Source organism: Simochromis diagramma, unplaced genomic scaffold (genome assembly GCF_900408965.1).
Source record: "Simochromis diagramma unplaced genomic scaffold, fSimDia1.1 OVJJ01000603.1, whole genome shotgun sequence".
NCBI lineage: Eukaryota > Metazoa > Chordata > Actinopteri > Cichliformes > Cichlidae > Simochromis > Simochromis diagramma.
The window spans coordinates 4411071-4438906 of record NW_024387414.1 but is presented as its reverse complement, the minus strand read 5'-3'; the positions used below and the strand labels follow the sequence as shown (position 1 = coordinate 4438906).

Genomic DNA, 27836 nt, shown 5'->3' with positions numbered 1-27836 from the left:
CGTTCTACAGAGCAGTGTGTACCTTAGCGAGCCCCACCCAGCCACACACACAAAGAGAAAGAGAGACAGAGAACAAATAAAACTACAGATTGATTAGGATTCCCTGACTTATGCAGCGTTTCAGAAATAATTAAATGTTCAATCATAATGAATTATTAAATATTAAATATGAGCCATATTCATTTAAGCAAATTAAATTACATAAAAAAGAAATACGTTTTCACCGGTGGTCTCAATCATTTTACTTTGCTGTAACCATGACCAATGTCCAACAGACACATTGTGCTTCCTAGATCTGTTCTTTTCCATCACTGATCATACAAAATAAATCCAGTGAAAAATAGGTTTACTCATTTATTAATATTTGTCATTTTTAAATTGAAATGTAAGTGCATGATTGATTAAACTTACATTTTTTTGCAATTCAGTATGGTCTGATCCATCCACATAATGTACCATCATGAACTCAGATACAGCCGTGCAAATTTACACTCCAGGCACATCTCTAACGATTTCTCATATTCTGTATCTGTGTATGAGGGTTATACTTCTTTATGCGCTGCAGGTAGGTCCCTTTAGTGGAGGAATAAACCCCTGTGACTTGCACACAGCCCAGCATGGTCACCGCCCTGCACTCTACCCCTCTCTCCTTCATGCTGACAAGTGGGATCCATTCTTCTGTGTCTGGGTTGAAGCACTCAGTGAGGGTGGTCTGGCCCCCTACCATGCGCAGCCTGCTGTTCAAAGACACCAGGCACATCCCATACTCTGCAGGGAGCAACAGCATGACAATCATAGATTTATTTTAATAAAAAGGTTAAATTAAAAGTAATGTGTCTTTTTGCACATACAGTCAAGAGCAGGCACTTAATACTAAACAAATCTCAGATAAGTTTGTCTTTTCTATTTGTTTTTTGTGACTAGATTTGCTAACACAGCTACGTGGATGTGGGTAATATTATGGTGGTTGAAATCCACTGTGAAACTTTACACCTTTTCTTAGATATAGTTGCCCTTGAAACCAAAAGATCCATCTGCTACATAATTTCAACACCTGACAAAATGTTAAAGAGAGAAAAGCAGAATAGAGATTTGATCTCTGACCTGCCTGCTAGCAGCCTGTGGGCTTCTTTCATCAGCAGGAGGGCGCGCATAGAGCTGAGAGAATGCTAGCATGTTGAAGCACTTGTCCACAACCAGGAGGGCCTCTCAGGCCCCTTTCACTGCTCAAAACTGCAGTAGGTCAGCAGCCCTTAGCAAGCTTTTCACGTTCAGCAAGGTTATGTTGACTCTGGAGGAGTAGACACGAGTCACCCAAGGCCAACACAAGCGCCGCGTCTGCCCCCAGCAGCTTGGATGAGAGAAGTAAATAACATCTTTACTTTAAAACTAAAACGTTTGTACACATTTGAGAACTTCTTATGAAAGTTAACCTCTAACTGCCAATCTCATGATTACATTTTTGTGAAGAGGACCTGCCCTGTACTTCCACACATTTATATTATTTGTGGGTTTCTTTTTTGTTGTTATTGTTGTTTTTACTGCATGATAGTTACTTTAACAGCTCCACTGTGTAGCAGTTTGCACATTCCTCTAAAAACCAAACGATCCTTGCTTTGATCCTGGGAGGAGAGACTAATTTCTTTGTTTTTTTGTCAGGAGAGGAATCCTGAAAGGTGTAAAAGGTTTCCCAACTCTAAAACATGCAAGACAACCTACTTTGGTTGTATTTCTGTGAAAGAAAAATGGGAAAGCAGGTCCATTTGCATCCAGTTTCCTTTACTATGCATACCAAATGAGTTACAGATTCAAAAATCATATGTTGGAATGAAACTGACTGCTTCCGAACAATCTTTTGCCAAACTTTCCAAGGAAAATAGTCCAAATTCAGAAAACTTGTACCCAAGTTTGACAGCTTCAGTATTCAAGATGGCTCTTTCTAAGCATCTTCGTTTAATACAAAAATCCTCATCTAAACCCTCTTGCTACTGAAGAGTGAATTCAGAGAGTAAACAAAGCCTGCTTGTCTTGGACTGTAATACCAGGTTAGATCTTAGACAAGTGCAATTGAGTTGTTGGCCCTGATTCATACTCTAAATCTATGTTCCAACCGTGATGCCTTTGTGCCAACCTACTGATGTGTGAGGGGTTTTCAGTCTTAGGAAGGAATATCTTTGCATCTCCACAGGATGTAACTGCCTCTCTGGATAGAAATGATAAATCAGTCCTTCATTTGCCACTGATTGAAGTCTGGGTGACAACAGCCCATTTACATTTATTCATTTGGCAGACACTATAATCCGTACTGATGTACCGCTGAGGCACAATCCAAAGCACAGCAGATCAAGAACTGAGAAAAAAAAAACCCTTCCAGGTGTGATGTAATACACAAGTGTGTTGTAATTTTCTTTTTTTTCCTTCTTCTTTCTTCTTCTTCCTTTTTTTTTTTTTTTTTTTTGGAGAAACAAGTGAAAAATCAAGCAAGAGAAATAGACAGAGGCAGTGCAAACTAGTCCAGTAACTCAGAGGCTGGGCTCCAAGCAAAATTTGACAACAGCAGCCTAAATTAAATTCAGAAGTGACTCAGTCCCCATAGAGGCCCATGTTAAGCTGTCCACCTCCAGCAATGAAATGATCATGTTTTTAAAATTACCAAGGCTTATGGCTTTGGCAGTGATGGGAATAACGGCGTTACAAGTAAAGGCGTTACTAACGGCGTTACTTTCTTCAGTAACGAGTACAGCGCCGTTACCGTTACTAACAAGAAAATGCGGTGCGGTCGCGTTACTATTTTTCAACAAACAGACGGTTGAAGCTGTCTTCAGCTTACTGCACCTTATATCAGTTGCACGGAAGTAGCTGTAAAAATACGGTTATTTCCAGTAATGACAATACAGTTTGTTGCGCTAATTTTACATGGGATCTTGCCTTTTCAAGTGATTTTAAACATTAAATTAGGAACATGTTGATGTGATTAAACAATGAAATTATCTATAAATAGAAAAAAAAACAAATCCTAAAAAAACAGTAATATTCCGGCAGCTGGGGCGTCAAAATACTACCGTGAAATAACAGAAAATAACTTTCTCATGAAAATACGGTTATTTTCAGTACTGAAAATAGAGTTTGTTGCGCTAATTTCACATGGGATTCTGCCTTTTCCAAGTGCTTTTAGACATCAAATTAGGAACATTTTAACGTGATCAAACAATGAAATTACCTATAAACAAGGTCAATGAATGTGGCAATATGAATCATAATACGTAAATGTACAGAAATATACAGTTAGTTTAAATAATAATGGATTGCATGCCCTGGGACAGAGGCGAGGCTGCCATATCACACCATCGGCCCCTCTGGCCATCACCAGTGGGCGGTAGGGGAAGAGTCTTGACCACGGACACAATACCGAGAGTGTCTGAGCCGGGGCTCGAACCGGCAACCTTCTGATCACAGGACAAACTCTCAACTCTTGAGCCACGATCGTCCTAAATAGCAATGATAATAATACTTATGTGATACTTGTGTTCTTTGGTGTATTAAGAGTTTTTTCATGTGCTATGTGCAGAGGTGTTTTTTTCTGTTCTCAAACTGATCTCCCTGTTGGAGCTCAGTCTGGTGGGAGTTATTTTTTTCTCCTTATCTTTCCTCATGTGGTGCATTTTCCATTGTTATACCTCTCTGACCTGTCTTCCCCATGTGATGTTTTGTGTAATGTATGTATGGTCGGAGGGTAAAATGGCGACGCCATTGCGTGCAATGGGTCGGCAGCCTTATGAAATTTCCCCTTGTGGGACTAATAAAGGTATATCAAATCAAATCCATAGCATTACATTTGAATTCAACAGTTCAATCTTTCAAATAATGGACAGATATTTGTGAAATCATGATACATTTGTGAATGTATTTTAACAATCTAAATATGCATATGTACAGACAGATACAGTTAATAATCATGAAAATTATGTTTTATTACATTACAGTGATTTAATGTTAATTTACATTTAAAATGTGAAATCACAGTCTATCTACGTAACTTTGCTGATATTCTAGAAGAACAGAACAAAACTGTACAATGCACAGTAAAATACTTTTATATTAGGATTTTTTCCTACAGTGCAGCCATACCCACGACCTTGTGGTTGTTAGTTCACATTCATTGGCCGATGCTTAGCGTCATGTTATTATGTGTCCCAACATCCAATGGCATGTCACATTGTTTTCATGGCCACACCCTCACCCCAGGTGCAGAGGTCTATTTCTGTTCAGGAATGTTGTGAATACTTTGAGATTTTTATTAATTGCAATTCCTACCTCTACATTTATTTTTTAAAATATATAATTAGCACAGTGTGGCCGTGCAGTGTTTTATATGGTTTTTTTTAGTTTTTATTCCTATTAATTATATTTTCACTTGTTACCTCTGAATCATTGAATCAGACCAAGATGACATGAAATTTTCAGCAAAATTATAATTGAAATACTCCTTTAATTATTGATTATTTTCATTCATTTTCGATCATTTTATATATTTTCCATACTATTACATTTGAATTTAACAGATCATTCTCTCACATAACAGACAAATATTTGTGAAATTATGATACATTTCTGAATGTATTTTTACAATCTAAATATGCATATGTACAAAAAAATATATTTAAAAAAACAAGTAAATTGTGTTTTACTATATTTACAGTGATGTTATGTTATTTTACCTTTGACATGTAAAATCACGGTCTACTTATGTAAATTTAATGATATTCTAGAAAGACAGTACAAAACTGTAAGATATACAGTAAGATACTTTGACATTACTATTTTTTGGAACAGTGTAGTAGCAGCCTTCTCATTTCTTTGTGTTTTGTGCTGTGTTTTACAGGCCCACAGAGGAGGACAGCTCCGAGCCAGATGAGGGACAGGTCCCAGGACGGTCCATCGGCAGTGTGTGTATATATATATATATATATATATATATATATATATATATCTATATACAATAATAATATATGTGTGTGTATATATATTATATATATTATTAGATAATATCTATATAGATATATATATATATACTACACACACACACACCCACACATACACATCATCACACAATATACCATATATATAACCTATATATTATACCATCATATATCAAAATATCTGTTATCTATATTGTATATATGTCATATATACATGTGTGTGTGTGTGTGTGCTATATCTATATATATATATATATAATATATATATATAACACTGTGTATGTATATGTATTGTATATATGTCTGTGTATGTAATTATATTATATATAGTTGGTTGTGTGTGTGTTGTGTGGTGTATGTATATATACACATGTGTATGTATATATATATATATATATGTGTGTGTGTGTGTGTGTGTGTGTGTGTGTGTGTGTGTGTGTGTGTGTATATATGTATGTATATATATATATATGTATGTATGTATATGTGTGTGTATGTATATGTATGTCTATATGTGTGTCGTTAAATTCAATTCATTTTATCCTTTCATCTAGAGAGTCTAGAAGCTAGCTTTTATATTTGTCACTGAGTGGTAAAATTACTTTAGATTTTAGGAAAACAATTAATCTTAATTAGAAATAATAAAAATAATTGTCATTGTCATTTAATATTTCTAACGAGAAGCTTGTTTTCATCCATTTATGAGTCTGTATAGTCAGTACCCCTCAAAAATCTATTGGACTGCATTTAGTGTTTTTAGTATAATTGCTCATTGTGAAACACGATTTAAAGCAATACCTCACAATATAATGAAATCTCACCTCACCATCACAGTGTTACAAAACCATCTTAATTACTGCAGTGGAAAATATTTGCACTGCATTAATTTGGAAATATATTGGAGACAATACTTTAAAGATATGGCCCCAATATTTTATCACTGCTGGTGAGAAGTAAGACTTGCCTCTAGAAGGATTTGAGTAAAACCTGAGAAAAAATAATCAAAGAGGTAATTAATTTGATTTAATCATTGGAATTACACATTAACAACACACAATATTATTTTATCAAACTGGCTTGTGACAGTGGCAACAGAAAGTCAATCAATGCATATATACATATATATGTCTCCATGAGCACGGCTGTTGAAATTGTACATAAAAACTGAATAGTCTATTCAGATAATACATACTGGCCACAAGAAACCTGAGCAAAATCCTAAATGAGGCTGTTTGATACTTCAGAGTTAACGTGGTAAAAACAAACACGGAATATTGTTCATGTAGCTTATAGGGTAGTGGTGGTTTATGCACTCATATTATATTTAATGTACTACTCACATTAATCCAAACGTGCTTTCAAAAATCAAACAGACCTGATCTGTAAAACACAGCTGACAATACTGGAGAACAGAAAGATTCAGAACTATAGAGCAGCACAGCTCTATTAAATGCTAAATAACATTAAACAAGTACAATCATTTAGGACCAGTTATAATAATGAGTTCATCTGCAACACCCCAAACAAAGAATTGCAACTGTAGAAAAACTGCTGAAACGTATTCAATCTTTCTTAACCAGACATCAGCTGAGGTAAGTTCATGTAAAAATGTTACATTCAAAATGTTGACAAAAGCACCTTAAAGTATGTATTAGTTACATTATAATGTGCCTTTTACAGACGTATTTTTAGTCAGTTTACACTAAGACAGACAACTTCATGCCATTTGGCAGTTTCAAGTTCCTGGTATGGTGCATGCTGTAACACTGTCTGGAGCATTTAAATATAACACATCATAATGCCATCAGTAACATCAGTGCTTTTCTTTTCAGAAATCAAAATGTCTTACACAGAATATAGCAGGGAAGAACTGGTATAGTGTTTTTCTCAGATTCATAAAGAAAAATTACTCAAGTTAGTAGGAGTGCTTTGGAAGCTTTCAGTCATAATGTGAAGAGACGACTAACATTTGTAAACTATAATGCAAATTTAATTAAATGCAATATCCAGAACCCATTGTTTGTTCATCGTTTTGGAAATATTAACATATATCCAGTCAGCCAGTTTCCCAAACACAGACCGAGTCTGGTGCTCGCAAAATGAATAAAATTTTAAAAAGAAAGAAAAGAACATCAGTGAAGGTCTTCACTGAGTAAAGAGTTTAATCACCAGGCTTAATTCAAGGTTGGGAAATTGAGCTAGTGTGTGTTGAGACCCACAAAACAAAGAACGAATTAAAATTTTTATCTTTTGGCCTATTATTAGCACATGTTTATTAGCAGCCTGTCACAAAAACACAATGATGTCCCCACTTGTGTAGTAAAAAACACCAAAGATGACACAGTTTGACAGGCATGAATTTGCATTATAGTACCAGTGAGCTGATTTCCAAAGTGTTTTTAGAAGAAATCCACATCAGTCAGTGTGTAAAACAGGAGGCTCTTTCGTGGTTTGGGGAAAATAAAAAATAAAATAAATTAATAACTTTAAAATTTTGAAAAGTAAAGGTCGTATCAAATATTGACTTTTTATGTTTATAACTGTAGAAAAATGCTGTTTTTGTTATATATATACTTAATTTCCATGCATGTTTCCACATGTTTCAATAAACTGCTGTACCAATTTTCTATCTTTCCACCAAAATATAAAGAAATAAGGGGTGGCTCAATATTTTTGCACAGTACCGTGGCTAGATATAGTGCAGACTGCATGAAGTACACTGATTTAAGGTTTTCAGGTTAACAAAATGCCTTTAACATGAACCTTTCTAGAAACCCTAGTCCAGAAACATTTCAATGGAGACATCTTTTAATTTTTCTTGTAGTCTGGGACTAAAATTAATCCATGTCTCAAATCTGCTCAGAAATTTCCCTGACTTCTACTTTATCAGATCAAGTTAACTTGCTGGTTCATCTCTGCTTCTTGGATCAGCCCCAACAACAGATCTTGAATACTATACTAAATATAATCTTAACTGAATTCTTACGTAGTATTTAACACACACTGCACATGTAAAAGCTGCCGTTGTGACACACTGCCTATGTATTGTTAGTGGTTTCAGGCGCCTCTATTTTCGATCACCACGGAAAATTAGAACAATTGTAAAGATCATGACGATAAAAGATAAAGGTAAATTTCCCTGCAGACAAATTACCCTTTTTAAAAGACTGGTTTACATGTGCAAATGCTGTCGTTTTAAATAAATTAAAAATTTCATGAAATCTTCTAAAATTTTGAATTATAATATGAAAAAAAAAGAATACAGGCAGCACAATGGATCCTGCAGTGCAGGCTCAATATTTGTAATATTTCATGTGCCACGGCTACGACTGCATGCTTGCTTTCAGCTCCCGGAGAATGTCAGTGCCACTGCTCCAGGCAATGTTTTTAGCTCTTACAGAAAAGTTGCCCTCCTGGCCTTCCAGTTTGGCTAGCAGCTTCTCCAGAGTGTATCCCTTTCTTGGCATCACAACATCACGGCCTCTCAGACAGGAAGTAGGGCAGAGATCATTCCCCCCATCCCCCGCATAAAAGATTTGCTCATACTTCACACCGGCATCAGATTGCTCAGAAAGGTAAAGCTCCAGGACTTTTTTCTTGCAGAGGTTGACAGGGCATTGATCACAGGCATGAGAATGATAGCACTGCACCTCAATGTGGCCCAACTCATTGAGCTTAGCTGGGTTGGTAAAAACCTTGTCAACAGCCGCCTGGAGTCCTGCAGCATGGAGAATCCATTCTATAAACAAGGTGTTGGAATCAGAGATGACTATGCAGTCAATGGCACTTTTATTCTCTGCTATAAATGTCAGCAACTCAGTCATTCCAGCTGTGAAGGGGATGGTCTCCATCACACTGCGAACCCTGTCTGGGCTCACCTTCTGCTCCCCTGCGGGCATAGATTAGAAAATGTTGAAGGCAGATTTCAGGAAGTAGTAAAACAAAAACAAACAGCATGACAGACTCACCTATGTAGTTCAGCACCCTGCCCATGTACTCAGTCCAGTAGCCTTTTCTGTACGAATTCTCCACAGAGCCAGGAAGTGTCTTATCAGGAAGGCACCTGCCACAAGGAATATATAAATAAGAGAAATCAGGATAACTCAGCTATAGTGTTTCTCTAATGGTGTATTAAAGTCCTAATATAAAACAGTAATTACAGAGGAGTAGCGGGAGCAGTGCAACAGAAAATCTTTGTCAAGATAATACATACAGATGACAAGAAACCTGGAAAGAGCTGAAGTAAAACTTTCTTGACCTACCTGACCACCCAAGTGTCACTGTTGGCATCGACCACGGTGTGGTCAAAATCAAACACCATCAGAATCTTCATTTGGCACCTTAAAAGCAAAATAGCACACAAAACTAACTAATAAATTAAGCAAGATAATAGTTATTTTTAAGCTCCACCCTTCTATTATTTCGTTTGGTAACGGATACTGCTCTCAACCGGTCTATTTACGTCTTATCAGCTCAAAACACAAGTAACTGAGCCCACACTTCCGCTTCTTAAAAATTACCCTTCCCATTAAAGCCGATCCTTACTTGACATGTCAAATAACATTTATTTAACAATATTTATTATTCCTTTCTCCATCAAAACTACGTTAAAACTAACGAACTTTTAAATGCCTTAATTTTTAAAGGAAGTGTGGTGTAAACTCGTCCCCTTACAAGTAAACAGCCCACGGGTAGAGCTAGTCAGTCAGTCACAGCGGTTCCTAACGTGCTGAAGACACGTGACTGGGATTACATAGCTTTCTATAATAAACTGTAGTAAACTATACCCAAGATAAATACACATAAAACACATAATAATAATGTAAAATTTTGAGCAACTCCAAAATTACCGGTACGAGTCCTCCGTCAGGAATTCACCGATCTTCCTTATCTTCCTTCTCCTTATCTTGCTTTGCCGCAAAAAGTGGAACAAATCTCAGCTCATTACCGCCACCTGCAGCTTCTTTTGGGTGTTGCGTTAAAACGTAGCAGTTCCTCTACTGCCAACAATGAGCACGTACTTTATAAGACATACCATCTTTCTACTTTAGGAAAGGTGTAGATCTTTCAACGTGCAACACTTTTGTGATAGTTTTTACTGATAAATACCCTTTTTTTTAATTCATATATTCCACCATAGCACTAACAACAATCCATCAAACCAGACTTCCCATATTTGGCCTCCGGGTGGCAGTATCGCACAAGTGCACACACGAGAACGCAGAAGAAGAAAACGTCAGTTTATTTCCTGGTTGTATAGTCAGGAGAGTCCGTGCAGATTGTTTTTCTGTATCTTTAATTTAATCGATCGGTGTTTTTCCACCAGCATGTTAAAAGGTTTAGGGACGTGGTTGGGTCTGGAGGGCCCGACCGTTACGGAGACGTCGGTTGACAAGGAAAAGCTGAATGTGGGGCAGGAAGAGAAGGTGGTAGAAGCACAAACCGAGGTAAACAAACAGCAGCCAGCTGACCAGGATGGAACACCAGAGGCGGAGCAGGAAAACTCGGAACAGTCCACAGGACTCGGCGGTGAGGAACAGCTCATATCTGGATGATTAACTCTTAATTAACTCTAAGCTACGTGCTCAAAGTTACTCAGCGTGACGTTAGTCTTTCTGTCTGTGTTGAACCCTGAAGGCTTTTCCTGTTCATCTTTTTTGTATGTTCTTCACTCCCAGCAAGAGCAAATATGACTGCAGGAGAATCTGTTCTCTCATATATGTATCTTTTATTGCAGTGGCAATGGTTTTATTAACAGACTCTTTCTCCATTTGAAGGTTACATCTTCAGTTTTGCTTCCAGTGCCACCAAGAAAATCTCTGATTCAATGGTGGAGACTGCCCAGACCATCAAGAAGACAGTGGAAGAAGGAAAAATTGATGGCATCATAGACAAGGCATGTTGCTCTCAGATTCTTTTTGACTGGTTTTTCAGATTTTAAAAACGGCGTGGGGTTCATCTGTGCATTTGTGGGTTTGTAGGTCAGTTTTCTGTATTTGCTTTCCCCGAACTGGCACACAAAGCTGGTTATCAGTTCGCTAATTTAACCCAGGGTTTCTCCTAGAACTCTGAAACCTAAGATTACTGTCTGGCAGTCTAATAAGAAGATGAGCATAACCTTCTCCCAGCAGTTTTATTTTTGATATTCTCAGCTGCAAACTTTAAAGGTTTGAGAGTAAAGATTTTGTTTTGTTGTTGTTTTTTTATTCAAATATTGGCTTGGTCTACATAAGTTTCATATGAGTTCAGCAAGTACACTGTCGGTGTCCTATTTTAGGATCAGATATTAATACTTATAGTTTGTTTATTAAAACCAAAAGAATAAAGTTGTGTCTAGAAATCTATAGTATTTATTTCTGATTCTTATTAGGAAAACAAAGACAGTAGATGCTATAGAAGAAAACTTTAGACTCCTGTTTATGCACAGAAGTTTGAGATATCTTCCAGGAATAGTGATGCTATTTTCTGGAGAACTGATTAATCAGTAGGCAGTGAGTTCATATCTGCTGATCTCTATTCTGGATCTTAACTTGCTCCGGATAGCGATTTACCCAGAGTAAGAAGTGAACCACCTTCAAAGTACAGAAAACCCAGGGGTTAAACCTGAGCTTACCTGGATAAGCAGTATTGTATTATTATTAAGTAGCATTGGCCTCTGGACTTAAAGGTTTGATTATACACATAAGCGCACTGTGCTGTATATAGTCTACACACCCTCTTCTTATTTTTGGCAGTTAGATCATTAAAAAATATCTGGGGCAAATAAAGCTTCCATAGATTAAACATTAGTTAAAAAAAATTTCAAAGTATTTTTAAGTCTAAAAGTGTTAAAGTTTAAAATTTGTATCAAAGTTTCCAGATTTTTTCATATGCAAGTAAAATCCTGGATTTTATCATAACTTTTTCAGGACTTCCTGCTTTGTTAACACTTTCCATTTATGCATCAGCTTTTCCAATCTATTTATTTGTGTGTGTGTGTGTGTGTGTGTGTGTGTGTGTGTGTGTGTGTGTGTGTGTGTGTGTGTGTGTGTGTAGACATTTTTAGGGGACTTCCAAAAAGAGCAAGAGAAATTTGTCCAGGAGAAGAAGGCCAAGAAATCAGGTAAACCAGACTTTAAAGCATGAATGTTATTTACTGATGACCTCAAATGATCCGTACAGTCACCACATACGCTGATTACACACCTTTGGGATTACAGTGACAAATCTGCAGCAGTTGTGTGGTGCTATCATGTCAATATGGATCAAAATCGCTGCATGATATTTCCAGAATTTTATTGAATCTGAGCAATGAAGAATTAAACTGGTGCTACAAGGTGAATGAAGTGTAGTCATAATGTTTTCCAAAGTCAATTATTGAACCACTATGAAAATAAATATATCAATCAAAAGTTCAAATATAAATTTCTGAAAGCAAGACTTACACTTTGAAATTGACACACTTTGTTTAAAATTGGAGTCTTGTGAGACCTGACTGGGATAAACTGTGTAATCTTTATTTTTACATTGCGCCTGTGAGGGGCAGCAGAAATGATGTTATCACGATTTTATCAGCATACGTCACTTACTGGCCAAGCAGCTTCTATTTACAGAGAGCCAGGTGTGTACATGTGTGCATCTCAGAGATAAGGATTGGAACTGATGACTGATGGTACATGACTGAATGTGTGTGTGCACACATGCTCTGATGTTTGTGTAGAAGCAGCAGTGCCACCCTGGGTCGGCTACAATGAAGAGGAGACAATCCAGCAACAGATTCTCGCTCTGTCCGCTGTAAGCAAAGGCATCATGCACAATATATAGTACAAATGTATGAATGGGTAGTTATTTTTGTGGCTACTGTTTTACTTATTTAAATTTATAAATTATGCTTTGAATAGAAACTGAGCTGTTTTGGTTGCTGATTCTAGGACAAGAGGAACTTCCTCCGCGACCCTCCCGCTGGTGTTCAGTTCCACTTTGACATGGAGCAGATGTATCCTTTAGCTGCAGTCATGCTGGAAGAAGATGAGCTCCTCAATCGCATGCGCTTTGACCTGGTTCCTAAACAGTCAGTGCTCCTCAAACATTTATGTGTGTGTGTGTGTGTGTGTGTGTGCATGCAAATGTACCTGTTTTTGCCTCCATTTATAGCAGAGTCAACCTAAAACTGATATTTAAAAATGGATGGTGACATGTTTGTGTTTGACAGTGTGAAGGAGGAGATGTTTTGGCGGAACTATTTCTACCGGGTGTCTCTGATCAAGCAGTCGGCTCAGCTCACAGCCCTGGCAGCCCAGCAGCAGCGGAACGATAGTGTGGACAAAGGGGCCAGTGTTTCACCTGAAGACATCGTCCTAACAGGTCTGAATTTTTAGCTCTGCTAGAGAGGTAGAGATCACCAAGAAAACTTTGTGGTATCACGGCTGCAGGAAGGCAGGGCAGATTTACAACCCCAATTCCACAGTGGAAAAATTAAATGTAGTGATTTGAAAATCTCTTTTCAAAATCTTTGGTCATGGCTTTATAAAGGTGGTTTATACAGTCAAAGACCTTCACAGTCCTGCAACTTAGGCTGTGTTATTTTACAGTTTGCAGGCACCTAAACACCATGTAAGAAAGAAAGGGGCACAGCTCTCTCTTAAAGTTGGAAAGATATCAGTTCAAAATGTAAAAGCAGATACTGTGAAAGGAGCTAAAAGCTATATTTATTTTGTTTTCTAGGAAAAGTTGGCATCCCTCTGCCAGATGGTCTGAGAATTCAAGAGTACTTGTACAATAAAGATTACTCAGTCAGATCTTTTGTGGTCTAGAGCCACAGAGAGCTTTATATCCAAACAGCAGTACTTTAAATTGTTCTCTGACACACTGGAATCAATGGCAGAAATTGCTGCCATGTGTTCTTTTCTTGGGCTTTATTGATACTCTGGCAACAGCATTCAGAATAAAAGGAAGGTGTCTATTTGATGTGAAATAATAATGAAGGAAATGGAAAAACCCAATCATCTTAATGCATCGCTGAAATCTCTTTTCCTCCCTTATTTAAATGGGCACATACAGTGTTTGTTAAGACTGATGTGGAATTTATTGTCCTTGTCTGTTTGAGTAGCTCATTGGCTACAGAGAGAGAGAAATTGTAATCCAGCAAACACAAAGGCTTTCAGTAGCGCTGAGGGCAGTTGTCCAAAAAGCCAAGAACAAGTTACCCAACAGTGATGGTTTATGTAGATAGAATGCTGATTGGTTGATAAGCTAAAGGAACCAGGAAAAGGATGATCACCAGGAAGAGGCATGTTATGTAATGAAGGCTTCCTCTCTAAGCTAAAGGATCAAAACCGGTGGAAACATAAAGAGCAGCCCACATTACCAGTTGTTCCATATATTTTTAACACTACCCCCAAGTCACAGTACTTTGCTACAATGTATAAAATGGAGCTAAATACTGTTTTAGTACGGTTTGGGAAGCACCTGTGGACTGTTTGGGAAGCTCTGTGGACTTCCAACACAATATCTGAATGTCTGATTCAATTGTTTAATTAGGGAAAGAAATCTGTCTTTTTTAATTATTCAGTATAAACATGTAAAACGTCATTTCTTTTTTATTTTCTGCTTGGTTGAACTGGTAAACAAATTAGATATTTTATTTAAGGACTGAAAGGTAAAGAAGTCATATCATATAGTATTATAGAGTTACCTAAATGGATCAGGCGGCATCCATGGTAAAAGCTAATAAGGTTTGTGCTCATATTTTGATAAATGACCTCAGACACCGTCCAAAGGTCAGAGGTTAAAGAGTAAGTCCATTGTAATATCAATGTGTTATTTCTTTGTAGACAATGTCAGACCAAAAACGCCGCCAGTTTCCATCAGTGACATACAGAAGGTAAAAGCACTGCACACGTTGAACTTTTCCAACCTCCTTTTGAGAAGTTAAGAAAAAAAAAACAAGAGTCGCTCTCCTCTTTCTCTGCTGCCTGTTTTCCTCATAGCCAACACATGAAGAAGATGAGGAGATTTCAACAAGTCCCGGAGTGTCCGAGTTTGTTAGTGATGCTTTTGACTCAACGGCCATAAACCAGGAGGACCTAAGGAAAGAGATGGAGCAGCTGGTGCTGGACAAGAAGGACAGTCCTTCTCCTGATGGTTGGCTTTGGAAGAGTTCCTATCCTTTTTTTTAAGCTCAAAGTATTTCTTGTTCTGTAAGAGAATGGCTTTGCTCATAATATTTCCTCCCTTTCATATCCAGATGAATCAGCAGACTGGGAAAAGGAGCTGCAGCAAGAACTTCAGGAGTATGAGGTGGTGACTGAATCGGGCAACAAAGATGACCAGTGGGATCAAGAGATCGAGAAGATGCTCCAGTCTGATGACAGCTAGTGTGTTTGATGCGTTTATAGTCACTTGTCTGGGCTGAAATTAATGAATCGTGACCATTGATGCACAAGGGGAGGAACTTTACACGACTCTCATTTCTATCTCGTATCTGATGAAGTGTCGTAGATCCAATTATAGCAAGAATGTGTCACCTCTGCTGGAGGCAGCAGTCATTTTCTGGCATATTAGTGAGTTCATTGTTCCCTCCTAAATGAGTTTCCTCTATTTGGTTCTCCTAATCAGCTGTGTTTTTGATGAGAAATATCACTAGATGATACTCCAGTACAAGTACTATGAATTTTATAATGGAGAAAAATGGTCTTTATTATGTTTTGTTTGTTTGTTTTTTAATCTTAGTTTTTCACTGCTGGTTCCTGGTGGCTTGGACAGTCGTATATACGTCTTGCTATAATCTTAGTACAGAGTACTAGTCAAAGTCAAATGTAAAGTAACATGTATGTAAATAAAGAAGACTGTAACACTAAACTGCCAGGTGCATTTCTCTCTAATTATATCTGTCTGTGTGTTTCGCTGCTACTGCTGTGTCATTCTGTTTTATATGTCAGCCTTTAATAAAAATGCATCTGTTATGGAAAATTATGCCTCATGTTCAAGGTGGACACAAAGTCAAGGAAAACTGATAACTGCAGCTGATAACCTGAAAACCTTCCTTTGGAAACTTTTAAACTATGTTACAAATCTTTTAAATCAGCTCTGACCTACTACATATAACGTTATTCTACCTTAAAATATTTATGTGTAATGACTTGACTATGTTTTTTTTTTTACTTTTATGTTTTGTGACTGTCTGCACAGTCGGAGGTATGTTTGGTGACTTTCAGTGAGGATTTAGTGCCCCCTCACCCAGATCGAACACTGGTGACAATTTTCAGTGACAGGTAATGGATTCATTTGTATATACATTCCTACTGCTTTTCACACAAGTGGTCACGCTTTATAATCCAGTTCCAAAATCACTGGTACAGTCTTTAGAATATAAATGAAAGAAAACAGCAATTTGCAAATCATTATAAATATTTAATCCCGTGTTGAAAAAACAAAGCAGTCCTGCATATTAAACAGTTTTGAAATACCATATACTCAGCACTCTCTGTCTACACCCAGCTGAAGAGTATCCAGAGCAACTTGGAGTAATTAGGACCCTACACCACCGGGCAGAACATGTTCCCTCTAAGCCTGAAGGAACACACACATGTAAAGGAAGCACTCAAAACGTGCGGCTATCCTAAATGTGCGTTCTTAAAGTCAGCAAAGAGGCACAGAAAAGAAGATCAGACACCAGCGAGGGAGGATAAGAAGGACAGACGCAACAACATTGTCATCCCCTATGTAGCTGGTGTATCAGAAAAACTCAGGAGAGTTTTCTCCAAGCATGACATCCCGGTGCATTTCAGACCCAGCAACACGCTCAGACAAAAACTGGTTCACCCGAAAGACAAAACGCCAAAACACAGACTTAACAATGTGGTGTATGCTGTACAGTGCAGCAAGGAATGCCCAGACCTCTACATTGGAGAGACCAAACAGCCACTTCACAAGCGCATGGCACAACACAGAAGAGCCACCTCCACGGGACAAGACTCAGCAGTCCATCTGCATCTTAAGGATAAAGGACACTCTTTCGGGGATGCCAATGTTCACATTTTGGACAGAGAGGACAGATGGTTTGAAAGAGGAGTGAAAGAAGCCATCTATGTCCACTGTGAGCGACCATCTTTGAATAGAGGCGGTGGTTTACGACACCAACTGCCTGCCATCTATAATCCAGTTTTGAGTTCCCTTCCCAGACGCCTTAACGCCCACTCACATCCTGGACCATCTGATCTCAGGAATTCGCATGATAAGGTGGGGCCAGGTTTCACAATGAACTCACCCGAAACTCTGGCTGATTGGGACCCACACCCAGTTTCACACCTTGGTTCAGGCGATTAGAGGATCATCAGGGGGTCCTTTTGTCCCTCTGTGGGGGGAAACTCCCACTAGGTTTATATCTGGGACTCTCCACCATTTGACCTTAGAACTGAAGAAGCTTCTCGGATGAGAGGTGAAACGTCTTCAAGCAACTTAAAGAAGTCCAGACGCTTTTCTTTCCAAGCTCCTTTGACTACGATGACCTGGATGACTGAGAACCTTCAAAGACAGTATCCAGAGCAGATAACACAGTTCAGCCTCAGGGTGGAGCCAGAGCTACAACAATGGTGTTAGCAGCCACATATCAGTTTATCTCATGCTCATTAACTGAAAGTAAAGTCTAGATATTCTATTGAGACTAATCTCAGGTTGCTGGATTACAAAAAAGGAAAGAAAATAATCAATACATCAAAGGCCAAGGCTTTATCAGTTAACTGCATGATTATTAGAGTCATTCCTGCCTCAACAGTAATTTATATTCAGTGCTTAAAAAAATACAGTTTTCTTTAAATGTTTGTTTAAAGAAAGTTATGAAACATTAAAGATAATTTGGTTAAACTGGGGGGAGGAACACGAGTATTTCAGCAGAACAAAACAGGCATTCATAATAGCCATCAGTCTAAAACAGCAACAGATGTATAAAAAACAAACACACAGACAAATGAAGACAAAGACCGCAGACAGGAAAGATGTGCAACCGACACAGTCATGTAGCCTATGTTGTAAACATCAAACTCACATGATCGGTGTGCTTTACATGTCCTATTATCATTTTCAGCTTTCAGCCTAACTTTTGAAATGTTTCGAAATATTTCATACAGTCATGCCACTTAGAAGTCTATAACATAGAGGTTTTGGGGGAGTTTTTAAATGATGAGGAATAAAATCCACTAAATCCATTCTGACAAAAATGTGAAAAGTTTTATTTTCTACTGTCAGTGACGGTAGAAGTCAGTGATCTTTTTTTTGTTTGTTTGTTTGTTTTGTTTTGTTTTGTTTTGTTTTGTTTTGTTTTGTTTTGTTTTGTTTTGTTTTGTTTGCAGTAGAGTCTTAAAAACTCAAGAGAACCCTCCAGTAAACTAAATGAACATTCAAGTACATCATTAGTACTGGAGGCCAGCCTCTGCTTTCATACAGTGTCTGACTTTTTAATCCTATAGTACACTTGATGCTGTATTTGTTGTCACTGATGCCTGTTCTTTTCTATGCTATATTTGTGTAGAATGCAGAGAGTTTCCAAAACAGAAACATGCCACCAAATATTAATTATTGCAGATGAATAGATTTTTTTTCAGTCTCTTGTGAGATCCTAACGAATAATAATTTCATTTGTGTACTAAATGTCGTGTGAGAAACATGGCAATCCAATTCAAATTTCTCATCTAACTTTTCAGTACCAGGTCAAGTGCTTTTCAAATGTTCTTTTCTTCCACTTCAATATAATTTCAGAGGTCCACAGTGTTGACCTTGCAATTATGCCTCATTCTTACATTCTTCCCACGAGAATAAAATGGAAGTTCTGAAGCCCTTTGAATTCCCAGAAATGCCCATACCTGTACCCCCTCAAAACTGAGTTAAAGTACTTGCAATATAATGTGTTGTTTCTATGTACAAACAATTCTTGTCCTAGCCAAATGTGAAGTGGAATTCGGAGTAAGGTGAGAAAAGAAAGTCCTTCAAAAGAGTGATTCAGTCAGCGTGGAATGATGTCCTGGATGTTTGGTAGTAGAAAGTCTGTAATCATGAAATGAAACAAACACATATCTCTGCTTGTGCCAACCAGACAGCAAACCTGCCCCAGCACGTTCCTTACAGTCTATATGTGACTGGAAGGAACAGATGCCACACTGTCTGTAGTGTTAATGCTACTCCTACCACTTTAAGGATACTGAAATGAATTGCAAAATAAATGCTCATTGGGACTAGCAATCAATACAAGAATCAATAAACCGTGTATGTGAGCTGTGCCTTGTGTTTGAGGTGCTTCCAGGCAGTTTTATGGGTAGGCTCATTCGCAGTGCTCATTCTCGGTGTGTGATGTCTTCTCTCTTTGTTCTGTCTCTCATTCTAATTCACATACATGTCACTCACATCACATCATCACAGCTAGACTCCACCAGCTGGCCTCAAGTCAGCTGCACAACCATCACCATGGTGATAAAGCCCAGCAGATGAGGACCCATGTGTGTGGTTTACTGCTTGTGTGCGACGCTGCTTTAATAGTGTTTTAATAATGCATAGGGGCAGACTTGTCTGTGCGTATGTGTGTTGTTGTGTGTCTAGCCCCCATAGCCTGCAGATCTTCTGTCTGATTTCAAGATAAAGAGGATGAAGAAGAAACAGAAATGAAGAAAAACCCCATTGAACTCTCTGAACTGCACTTCACACTTCATGTGCAGCACACAATATGCTGTTATTACATTTTACTGCTGGTGTTCAGACATCCTAGGTGAGGACTGCAGAAGAAAGAAACATACAGAGGAGGTGCTGTACTCCCAATCGTCTGCTAAAGGGTGGAGGCTTCTATCAAACAAAGACAACAAAGAAAGTTTGTTTGTTTGTTTGTTTGTTTTGAAAGTATACCACCACTGAATTCATGTTAGCATAGAAATATTTCCTATGCATATTTTTCTTTAAAAACCTCACAAATGAATTCCTCAGTTTGAATGTTCCAAGTGAATAAGTTAATTTTTATTTTTCATTTATTTAAGTGGTAAGGTGATTGTTTTGCTATACATAATACACACTCTACTACACAATACTAATTATCGTGGTGCATGTTGTCTATTGTGTCTCTTCTCACACTTCCTTAATCTGTCAACCTCTCCCCACCTTGTCTCTAAGCATAATGCATTTCAGCATTGACTTCACCTTCACAGAGTAAAATAAGATGCTTTCATTTATTGATGTGTTTGGTGGTGTTACAAAGACAGTGACCATATTTATTTTGTAATAGGCTGGGGGAGATTAAATCAATAATCAAACATGACTGTTTTAGTTGATAAGGTTGAACTCCTGTTGTTATATGTGGGTCCACATGCAGTTCTGTCTTATCCAGAAGAATCAGTAAGAGGGAGATGGATAACTTTATAAGAAGCATCTTTAGTGTTCACACTTCATCTCTACCACCATGTAAATTTCCTCCCTCTGAGCCCTTGTCCATGAACTAACCAATCAGGAGCTAGAGGCTTTTAGAATGAGGTAAAGGTGAGAAAACCAGGGACAGACACTTAACACAAATGTCAACCTTTATACATATATGGTCTGAATATCCTTTACCATTATCTGCTTTCATAATTGGACTTGAAGCATCGTGTGCAGCTTCTAATCTAAAATCACTAACACCCCATTTTCATGTGCTAAATGTGCACATATGTCAAAGATAAGTCTTCACTCAGAGACACCCAGGGGCCCCAGCAAGGAACGTGGTAAACTGTAAGTTATCTTTCTAGACACAAGGTTTCCTTTCAGTCATCAGACACACTTGTCTGGTGGTTGGACTGCAGCTGTGTCTGGTTTCACATATGGTGCTACTTATTACAGTTTTTATTTTGTGCAATTCTGAAATTAGAGTTCAAGTTGTTAGAACGACGAGCAAACATTTTCACATTTTGTTGATTGTGCAAACAATTTGTGACTTGTCACTTTGACTTGTCACTTTGTGACAAGTTATTATGCGCTAAGTAGCTTTATTCTCCGAGAGTTATCATCACAGTATTCGATCGGATGTGCAGAGAACATTTTTAAGATATGATTTTTGTTAAACATACTTCCATACCTTGCAAGACAAACCTCTAGATCGAGCATGGAAAAGCGTGCAAACAACAGATGTGACAAACAGCATATTTTCACTTCTTGCATTGTAAGAGGAAGGATTGATGAGAATCTGTTGATCTGGCGCTATGTGTGGTGATTCTCAGCAATATTTTGCTATTGTCAAGAAAAATGTGTAAAATAAGACTTTTAGGAGCTAAAAAATGGTGAACACATGCTTACTGACAAATCTAAAGATTTTGACTTTTCTGATTTCCGTAATGTCACCTGAAGTAGATGTTTTATTACATGTGACTTGTTCCGATTGCCCCCTGAGTGAATTGGGTGTCTGTGATTAGTGTGTCTTGCAGGTTAACAATAGAGTTTTGTATGAGTTCCTTTGAGTTTCCAGAAATGTGCCCAATGGAGTGAAGTTATACTGTAATATTTCTATTTTATTTTTTATTTTTTTTCTCAATATGCTGTGCACACTGGCTTCCTAAGGAAGTTATGCTTACATTATTGTGCACTAGTTGAGAACCATTGGTCCAGCATACAGTTGAGAATAATACTTTTAGTATTGTTGAAACTGCTATCAATGCAAATGATTGCTTGGAAAAACCTTAGGTTGCTATTATATGATTTCACCTGATGTCGCATCAACTGGGGAAGGACCTGCTGCTGCTTCATTCTCTCTGGTTGTTTCTAAAAGGAAGTGGTTTAAAGTTGTGCTCAGTCATTTTGATAGATATAGTTTCATATCTGACAAGTTTGTTATTGTTTGTTTTATTCCAGGCTAGCATTCCAGCCAGTGGTACCCTGTGTAGTCTGTTCCACTTTTCCTACAACCAGAAAGCCTGTATGCAGTGCTGATTTCCATTTCCCCCAGAAGTTGGATGTCTGATCTGGGAGTCATTTGCAAGTTGTCCACTTTCCACTCAGTGACTCGATTCTAGCGGTGAAGTGAGAAAAGCAAGAAAGAATAGAATTTGTTTTGTGCTTTAGCAAGGTAGCGCATCATTAGAAAGACAGCACAGTGCTTGATTTTGTGGTTAAAACCCCCCTGTAGCACATTCATGGATCATGTCTATAACTTATTTAGCAAGTCACAATAACACGAAATACACAAAGGTTGCAGTAGAGATTACAAGTTTTAAAGTTCTACTGCTGTTTATGGATCTGCTGCATTTGATCTCTGAATTTCTGAGTCCCAGTTTCCCTCAAGTTGGACTTTCAGCTCCACCAACCCCAACTTCACAGTCCAAAATGGTAGTCGTGCACATGAACATTACCAAAACTGTAAAAACTTGTACAATGCACTACCACTGTTGCACAGTTGTGACCAGGCGTCTTTTCTGAACTTGCGAGTGACATCACTCCCACCGCCAACATCTGCCTTCAGAGTCAATTGGGACAAAGCAGAGAATTCAAGTGCCTTAGCCCCATCCAATTAGCTAATTATGTGTCAGGAACTAACAACTTTAAGTTAAACTATCTTTGTTGTATACCCATTTGAATAATTGTTTTAAAATGGTGTGAAATGTACCGAGGTCAGATGAACTTGTGGCAAGTAGAGCTGATTCAGGACCCTGTTGTTTCTGCTGCAAAAGCTAGCTTCTCTTTTATGACAGAGCTATAAAGTAATTATTGAGAACCCCAGAAAGCTTTGACCATTGTTGCTTAATTTAACAAGAAAGGGGCCCCCGTGAGAAACACCTACCAAGAGATCACAAGCTAACATAGTCTGAGCAAGACTGAAAGTGAGAATTACATTTCAGAACACTTCAGATTTAAGTCAAGATGGTCGAACCAGTGAAACGTCACACAAGATGTGAAACAAGAAAAAACTTGTCAAGGCCTCACATGTAGCTAAATGTGTTACAGTTGTTAGAGCCTTACATTTCTGTGTGCACAATGCAACAGAATGCCTTAGCAAGTGTCTCATTCCAAAGTGGTGTGTGTGTTTCCCCTACCACTACTGAGTATTTGCACAGTTACTTTTTATTGTGTTGGCAACATGTTTGTTCCAAAATAATACTTGAGCTTGAAGAGGATTTTCTTTTGGATCTCATTCTTTGGTAGCTGCTGGTGGGAAACCATAATTGCAGTACGATTGACTGAAACACAGTTTTTTGCTTGTCTGTTTTTCCTGTGAAGCTGACATTTGCACAACGTGACATTACCGCGTGCATTGTAAAAGTAATTGTCTTGCAGTTCAGCCTAGATTCTGACTGCATTTGGAGCGTTCCACAGGGGATACTATTCAGTGTATATTCAATACACTCAGGAGGCAGAATACGCAGGACATTATTTGATGTTGGCAAACATGATCAAATATTTTCTCTTCTGCTGCACCTTAGCCGTTTAGCACAAAGCCTTTAATAGGTCATGTATTAAGGAAGGACTTCAGCCACTCGAGTAGTCTGTTATGGTTTTGCATGGTGATGGAAGATAAGATAGCTAAGTTGCGCAGATGCGTAATGGTCTTACACTGCTGCCTTTCATCAGTGTTTTCTTCCTCTTCTCAATTGTCTGTCTGGCACCCATTCACCAACCGGACTTGCACTCTCACCTCTACTTTCAAAACTGCACTGCACTTCTTCTAGATGACAAAGGTCTCTCACTTTTAGTTCTGTTCCTGTTTGTCCTTTGTGTTTGTCTTTGGGTGTGTGCATGATTCCAAGCACACCTGCCACCGCACACACAGTGAGCCCTTTATTACCTTAACCCACGCAATGCAGCTGACAAACTCAGCTCCAGACAAGAACACACACATGCACGTATTACCAACCAATCATGTAGACAGTTAAACTGAAAATAGGAGCCAGGTGCTCGACCAAGCCATTTCCTTCTCTCTTTCTCCCTTCTTATTCTTCTATATTTGTCTTTTCAGAGGAATACAAAAGCTTAAATTTGATATTTTAAGAGGTTTGCAGTGGAAAATAGGTTTTAAATTGTTGTGTGAGTACAAGAAATGGTATCAGATATCAGTGCTGGGGGTTTAAACATTAACCTGCAGCTCAAGATATTTCCTGGATTTCTCAGTTTTGTGCAATGCAAATCAGAGTCAAGTTCATTCAAACCTAATTTTATTAACAAGGAAACAGCATTGAGAAGGAAATGCTGCTTTAACCACAACTTCTTTTTTTGTTTTGGATATTACAGTGACTTGCAAAAATATTCGCCCCCCTTGAACTTTTCCACATTTTGTCACATTACAGCCACAAACATGAATCAATTTTATTGGAATTCCATGTGAAAGACCAACACAAAGTGGTGTACACGTGAGAAGTGGAACGAAAATCATACATGACTCCAAACATTTTTTACAAATAAATAACTGAAAAGTGGGGTGTGCGTAATTATTCAGCCCCCTGAGTCAATACTTTGTAGTGATGGGATTTCCGGCTCTTTCGGCTCCAAACCGGCTCTTCAGGTTGTTTTGTTGCTTTAATTAATTTATTATTAACAATAATATAAAATTATGCACAAAAGGAATTACTAATGTAAAAAAAATAAGTGGTTTTATTTATATATGTTTATATATAAATATATGCGGTGGCCCCTAGAGACAAAACACGTACAAACTCCAAAACACATTTCTAGCATGAACTGAACTTCCAAAACAGAGCTACCTAGATCACTTAAATTACACAACTGAAAGCATGAAAGCATATGTGTATTGTTTGTGTATTTATACACAAGCATTCATATATAGTCAAATAATAAAAAAACAGTTTTTACCAGAAACCAAATCCGGTCGTTGGTACTGGCTGGCTTGTGTAGCCACTAGGTAACAAAAGTTCAACACTGCCCCTAGCATCCTGGAGCACTTCTGTTGCCTTTTGTACGTGTTTTGAGTTTTTATGTGCTTCGGAGTTTATACGTGTTTTGGAGTTTATACGTGTTTTGGAGTTTATACGTGTTTTTTATGTGTTTTGGAGTTTGTACGTGCTTCAGGGTTTGTACGTGATTTGAAGTTTGTACGTGCTTTGTCTGTAGGGGCCACCGTAAATATACTTTTATTTATTCACTCCACATAAAATGTAATAAATAAATCATATAATACAAAAATCAACTATTCACATTTCAACTTTTAACTATTTAAATTTTCAGCTTTTTCCTTTTACAAATTTAAAGTGAAACAACACAAAACACTGCAAACCACAACACAATTAAATATAAATTATAATATGAAAACAAAAAGAACATGCATATTGTCTGTCATATGGACCTGCATGAATAAACTTTCTCAATCCTTTATCATCTGCAACTGAAAATAGTTGTGGATGATTACTATACCTTTCTAATGTGACGTTGTTATCCCTGGCTCTTTCTCTGTCTCTCCCTCCTGCTCTGTTCCTGTGCTACTGAGTGTAACTACCGCCCCTCCCCCCTCCGCCCAGCGTAAAGCACAAGGCTCGCATGCTTATTGAAGCGGAAAAAAAGCGCGAGAGAGAGGGTGAGAGAAAGAAAGAAAAAAAAACAAACAAACAAAAAAAAACGGCTCGTGATAAGGAGCCGGCTCGCGTCATTCACGTGGAAGAGCCGGCTCTAAGAGCCATTTCGTTCGCGACCGACCCATCACTAATACTTTGTAGAACCACCTTTTGCTGCAATTCCAGCTGCCAGTCTTTTAGGGTATTTCTCTACCAGCTTTGCACATCTAGAGACTGAAATCTTTTCCCATTCTTCTTTGCAAAACAGCTCCAGCTCAGTCAGATTAGATGCACAGCGTTTGTGAACAGCAGTTTTCAGATCTTGTCACAGATTCTCGATTGGATTTAGATCTGGACTTTGACTGGGCCATTCTAACACATGGATATGTTTTGTTTTAAACCATTCCATTGTTGCCCTGGCTTTATGTTTAGGGTCGTTGTCCTGCTGGAAGGTGAACCTCTGCCGCAGTCTCAAGTCTTTTGCAGACTCCAAGAGGTTTTCTTCCAAGATTGCCCTGTATTTGTCTCCATCCATCTTCCCATCAACTCTGACCAGCTTCCTGTCCCTGCTGAAGAGAAGCACCCCCAGAGCATGATGCTGCCACCACCATATTTGACAGTGGGGATGGTGCGTTCAGAGTGATGTGCAGTGTTAGTTTTCCGCCACACATAGTGTTTTGCATTTTGGCCAAAACGTTCCATTTTGGTCTCATCTGACCAGAGCACCTTCTTCCACATGTTTGCTGTGTCCCCCACATGGCTTGTAGCAAACTGCAAACGGGACTTCTTATGGTTTTCTGTTAACAATGGCTTTCTTCTTGCCACTCTTCCATAAAGGCCAACTTTGTGCAGTGCACGACTAATAGTTGTCCTATGGACAGATTCCCCCACCTGAGCTGTAGATCTCTGCAGCTCGTCCAGAGTCACCATGGGCCTCTTGGCTGCATTTCTGATCAGCGCTCTCCTTGTTCAGCCTGTGAGTTTAGGTGGACGGCCTTGTCTTGGTAGGTTTACAGTTGTGCCATACTCCTTCCATTTCTGAATGATGGCTTGATCAGTGCTCCGTGGGATGTTCAAGGCTTGGGAAATCTTTTTGTAGCCTAAGCCTGCTTTAAATTTCTCGATAACTTTATCCCTGACCTGTCTGGTGTGTTCTTTGGACTTCATGGTGTTGTTGCTCCCAATATTCTCTTAGACAACCTCTGAGGCCGTCACAGAGCAGCTGTATTTGTACTGACATTAGATTACACACAGGTGCACTCTATGTAGTCATTAGCACTCATCAGGCAATGTCTATGGGCAACTGACTGCACTCAGACCAAAGGGGGCTGACCCTACTTTGCAGTTATTTATTTGTAAAAAATGTTTGGAATCATGTATGATTTTCATTCCACTTCTCACGTGTGCTCCACTTTGTGTTGGTCTTTCGCGTGGAATTCCAATAAAACTGGTTCATGTTTGTGGCTGTTATGTGACAAAATGTGGGAAAGTTCAAGGGGGCCGAATACTTTTGCAAGCCACTGCATATAATACTTCCACACAAGACAGTGCACGAAAAAAGATTTTGAACATATACAAGCATACACTTTGTGCATGTGTGCACCTTGAAAAAAGGTTATGTCTATATTTTGTGCAGCTTTGGGGTTTCTTGAAAGTTGCCAGTAGTAAGACACTCAAGCCTTTGTTGCTTGATATCTTGCAACATAAAATTTGTCACGATTAGGAAGAATTGCCTGCTGAGTCATAAACTCAGCTCAAATATGTAGAGTAATACTTCTCCTAGTCTCATGCAGCTGAAGATTATTTTATAAACTAGTTGATAGAATGTAATCTATCTTGGACACCACAAGGAAGGAACAGTGTTACAGCTGTTCGTAATGTTACACTTTTGTTTTTTGTAATTAAGGACACTGAGGGCCTTGGTTGTCTGTTGTTCATGCTAAATATCACATTAACAAAATTTTAGTCTTTTGCACTTCACCTGTGGGGTTTTCTCATTGATTTCTTTGCATCTCTGTTCAAAGCATCTCCAAGGTGAAGCTGTGGTTTGTGGTGATATTTGAAGTCTAAAAGCATGCCAGCTGCTTGTGGCATTGACGTTGTACAGTCATAACTGCCTTCCTGATATCAGTATCACAAAAAATAAGTCACTTTTATGGCATGTTGATCTATTGATAAGGTGGAGACAGGCCTGCCTTTTCAAGTGTTCAGGCACTTAAGAAGTAGCCTACTTAAGTGGCATTTAAGCACGCATAGAATAAATGATTTGCGCTTTTAAGCAATGCCCAACTCAGAACAAACCTTCCCACAGTGAACAAAATAAATCGATATGAATAAAATTATAAATTTTAGGAGGTTTATAAGATGTGATAACAAAGCA

General features: G+C 38.3%; 2 protein-coding genes across 3 annotated transcripts; one reads left to right on the top strand and one right to left on the bottom strand.

The window, feature by feature from the left end:
- Positions 1–5972: 5972 nt before the first annotated feature.
- phospho2 (phosphatase, orphan 2) lies at positions 5973–10000 on the bottom strand. Of its 2 annotated transcripts, XM_040011641.1 has the most exons (4): positions 9830–10000; positions 9242–9319; positions 8948–9042; positions 5974–8868 (listed from the first exon to the last, which is right to left on the bottom strand). In XM_040011641.1, exons 2-4 carry the CDS (start codon positions 9310–9312, stop codon positions 8303–8305), a joined length of 732 nt encoding a protein of 243 aa, XP_039867575.1. In that variant the 5' UTR covers positions 9313–9319; positions 9830–10000; the 3' UTR covers positions 5974–8302. The 2 variants fall into 2 exon arrangements, with proteins under 2 accessions (XP_039867576.1, XP_039867575.1); XM_040011642.1 differs by lacking the exon at positions 9830–10000 and having other exon boundaries at positions 5973–8868; positions 9242–9812.
- A 200-nt stretch (positions 10001–10200) lies between these two features.
- syap1 (synapse associated protein 1) lies at positions 10201–15819 on the top strand. Its single transcript, XM_040011639.1, has 9 exons — positions 10201–10508; positions 10757–10875; positions 12015–12081; positions 12679–12752; positions 12890–13029; positions 13171–13322; positions 14792–14841; positions 14948–15101; positions 15205–15819. Exons 1-9 carry the CDS (start codon positions 10307–10309, stop codon positions 15333–15335), a joined length of 1089 nt encoding a protein of 362 aa, XP_039867573.1. The 5' UTR covers positions 10201–10306; the 3' UTR covers positions 15336–15819.
- The last annotated feature ends 12017 nt before the right edge of the window (positions 15820–27836 follow it).

Bases quoted from the DNA above. Each gene is read 5' to 3' on its own strand.
- phospho2 (XM_040011641.1), bottom strand. From the start codon at position 9,312: ATGAAGATTCTGATGGTGTTTGATTTTGACCACACCGTGGTCGATGCC. The intron at 9,043-9,241 runs GTAGGTCAAGAA...TCCTTGTGGCAG, and splicing joins AGTGACACTTGGGTGGTCAG to GTGCCTTCCTGATAAGACAC. The intron at 8,869-8,947 runs GTGAGTCTGTCA...CTATGCCCGCAG, and splicing joins CAGGGTGCTGAACTACATAG to GGGAGCAGAAGGTGAGCCCA.
- syap1 (XM_040011639.1), top strand. From the start codon at position 10,307: ATGTTAAAAGGTTTAGGGACGTGGTTGGGTCTGGAGGGCCCGACCGTT. The intron at 13,323-14,791 runs GTCTGAATTTTT...ATTTCTTTGTAG, and splicing joins TGAAGACATCGTCCTAACAG to ACAATGTCAGACCAAAAACG. The intron at 14,842-14,947 runs GTAAAAGCACTG...TTTTCCTCATAG, and splicing joins CCATCAGTGACATACAGAAG to CCAACACATGAAGAAGATGA.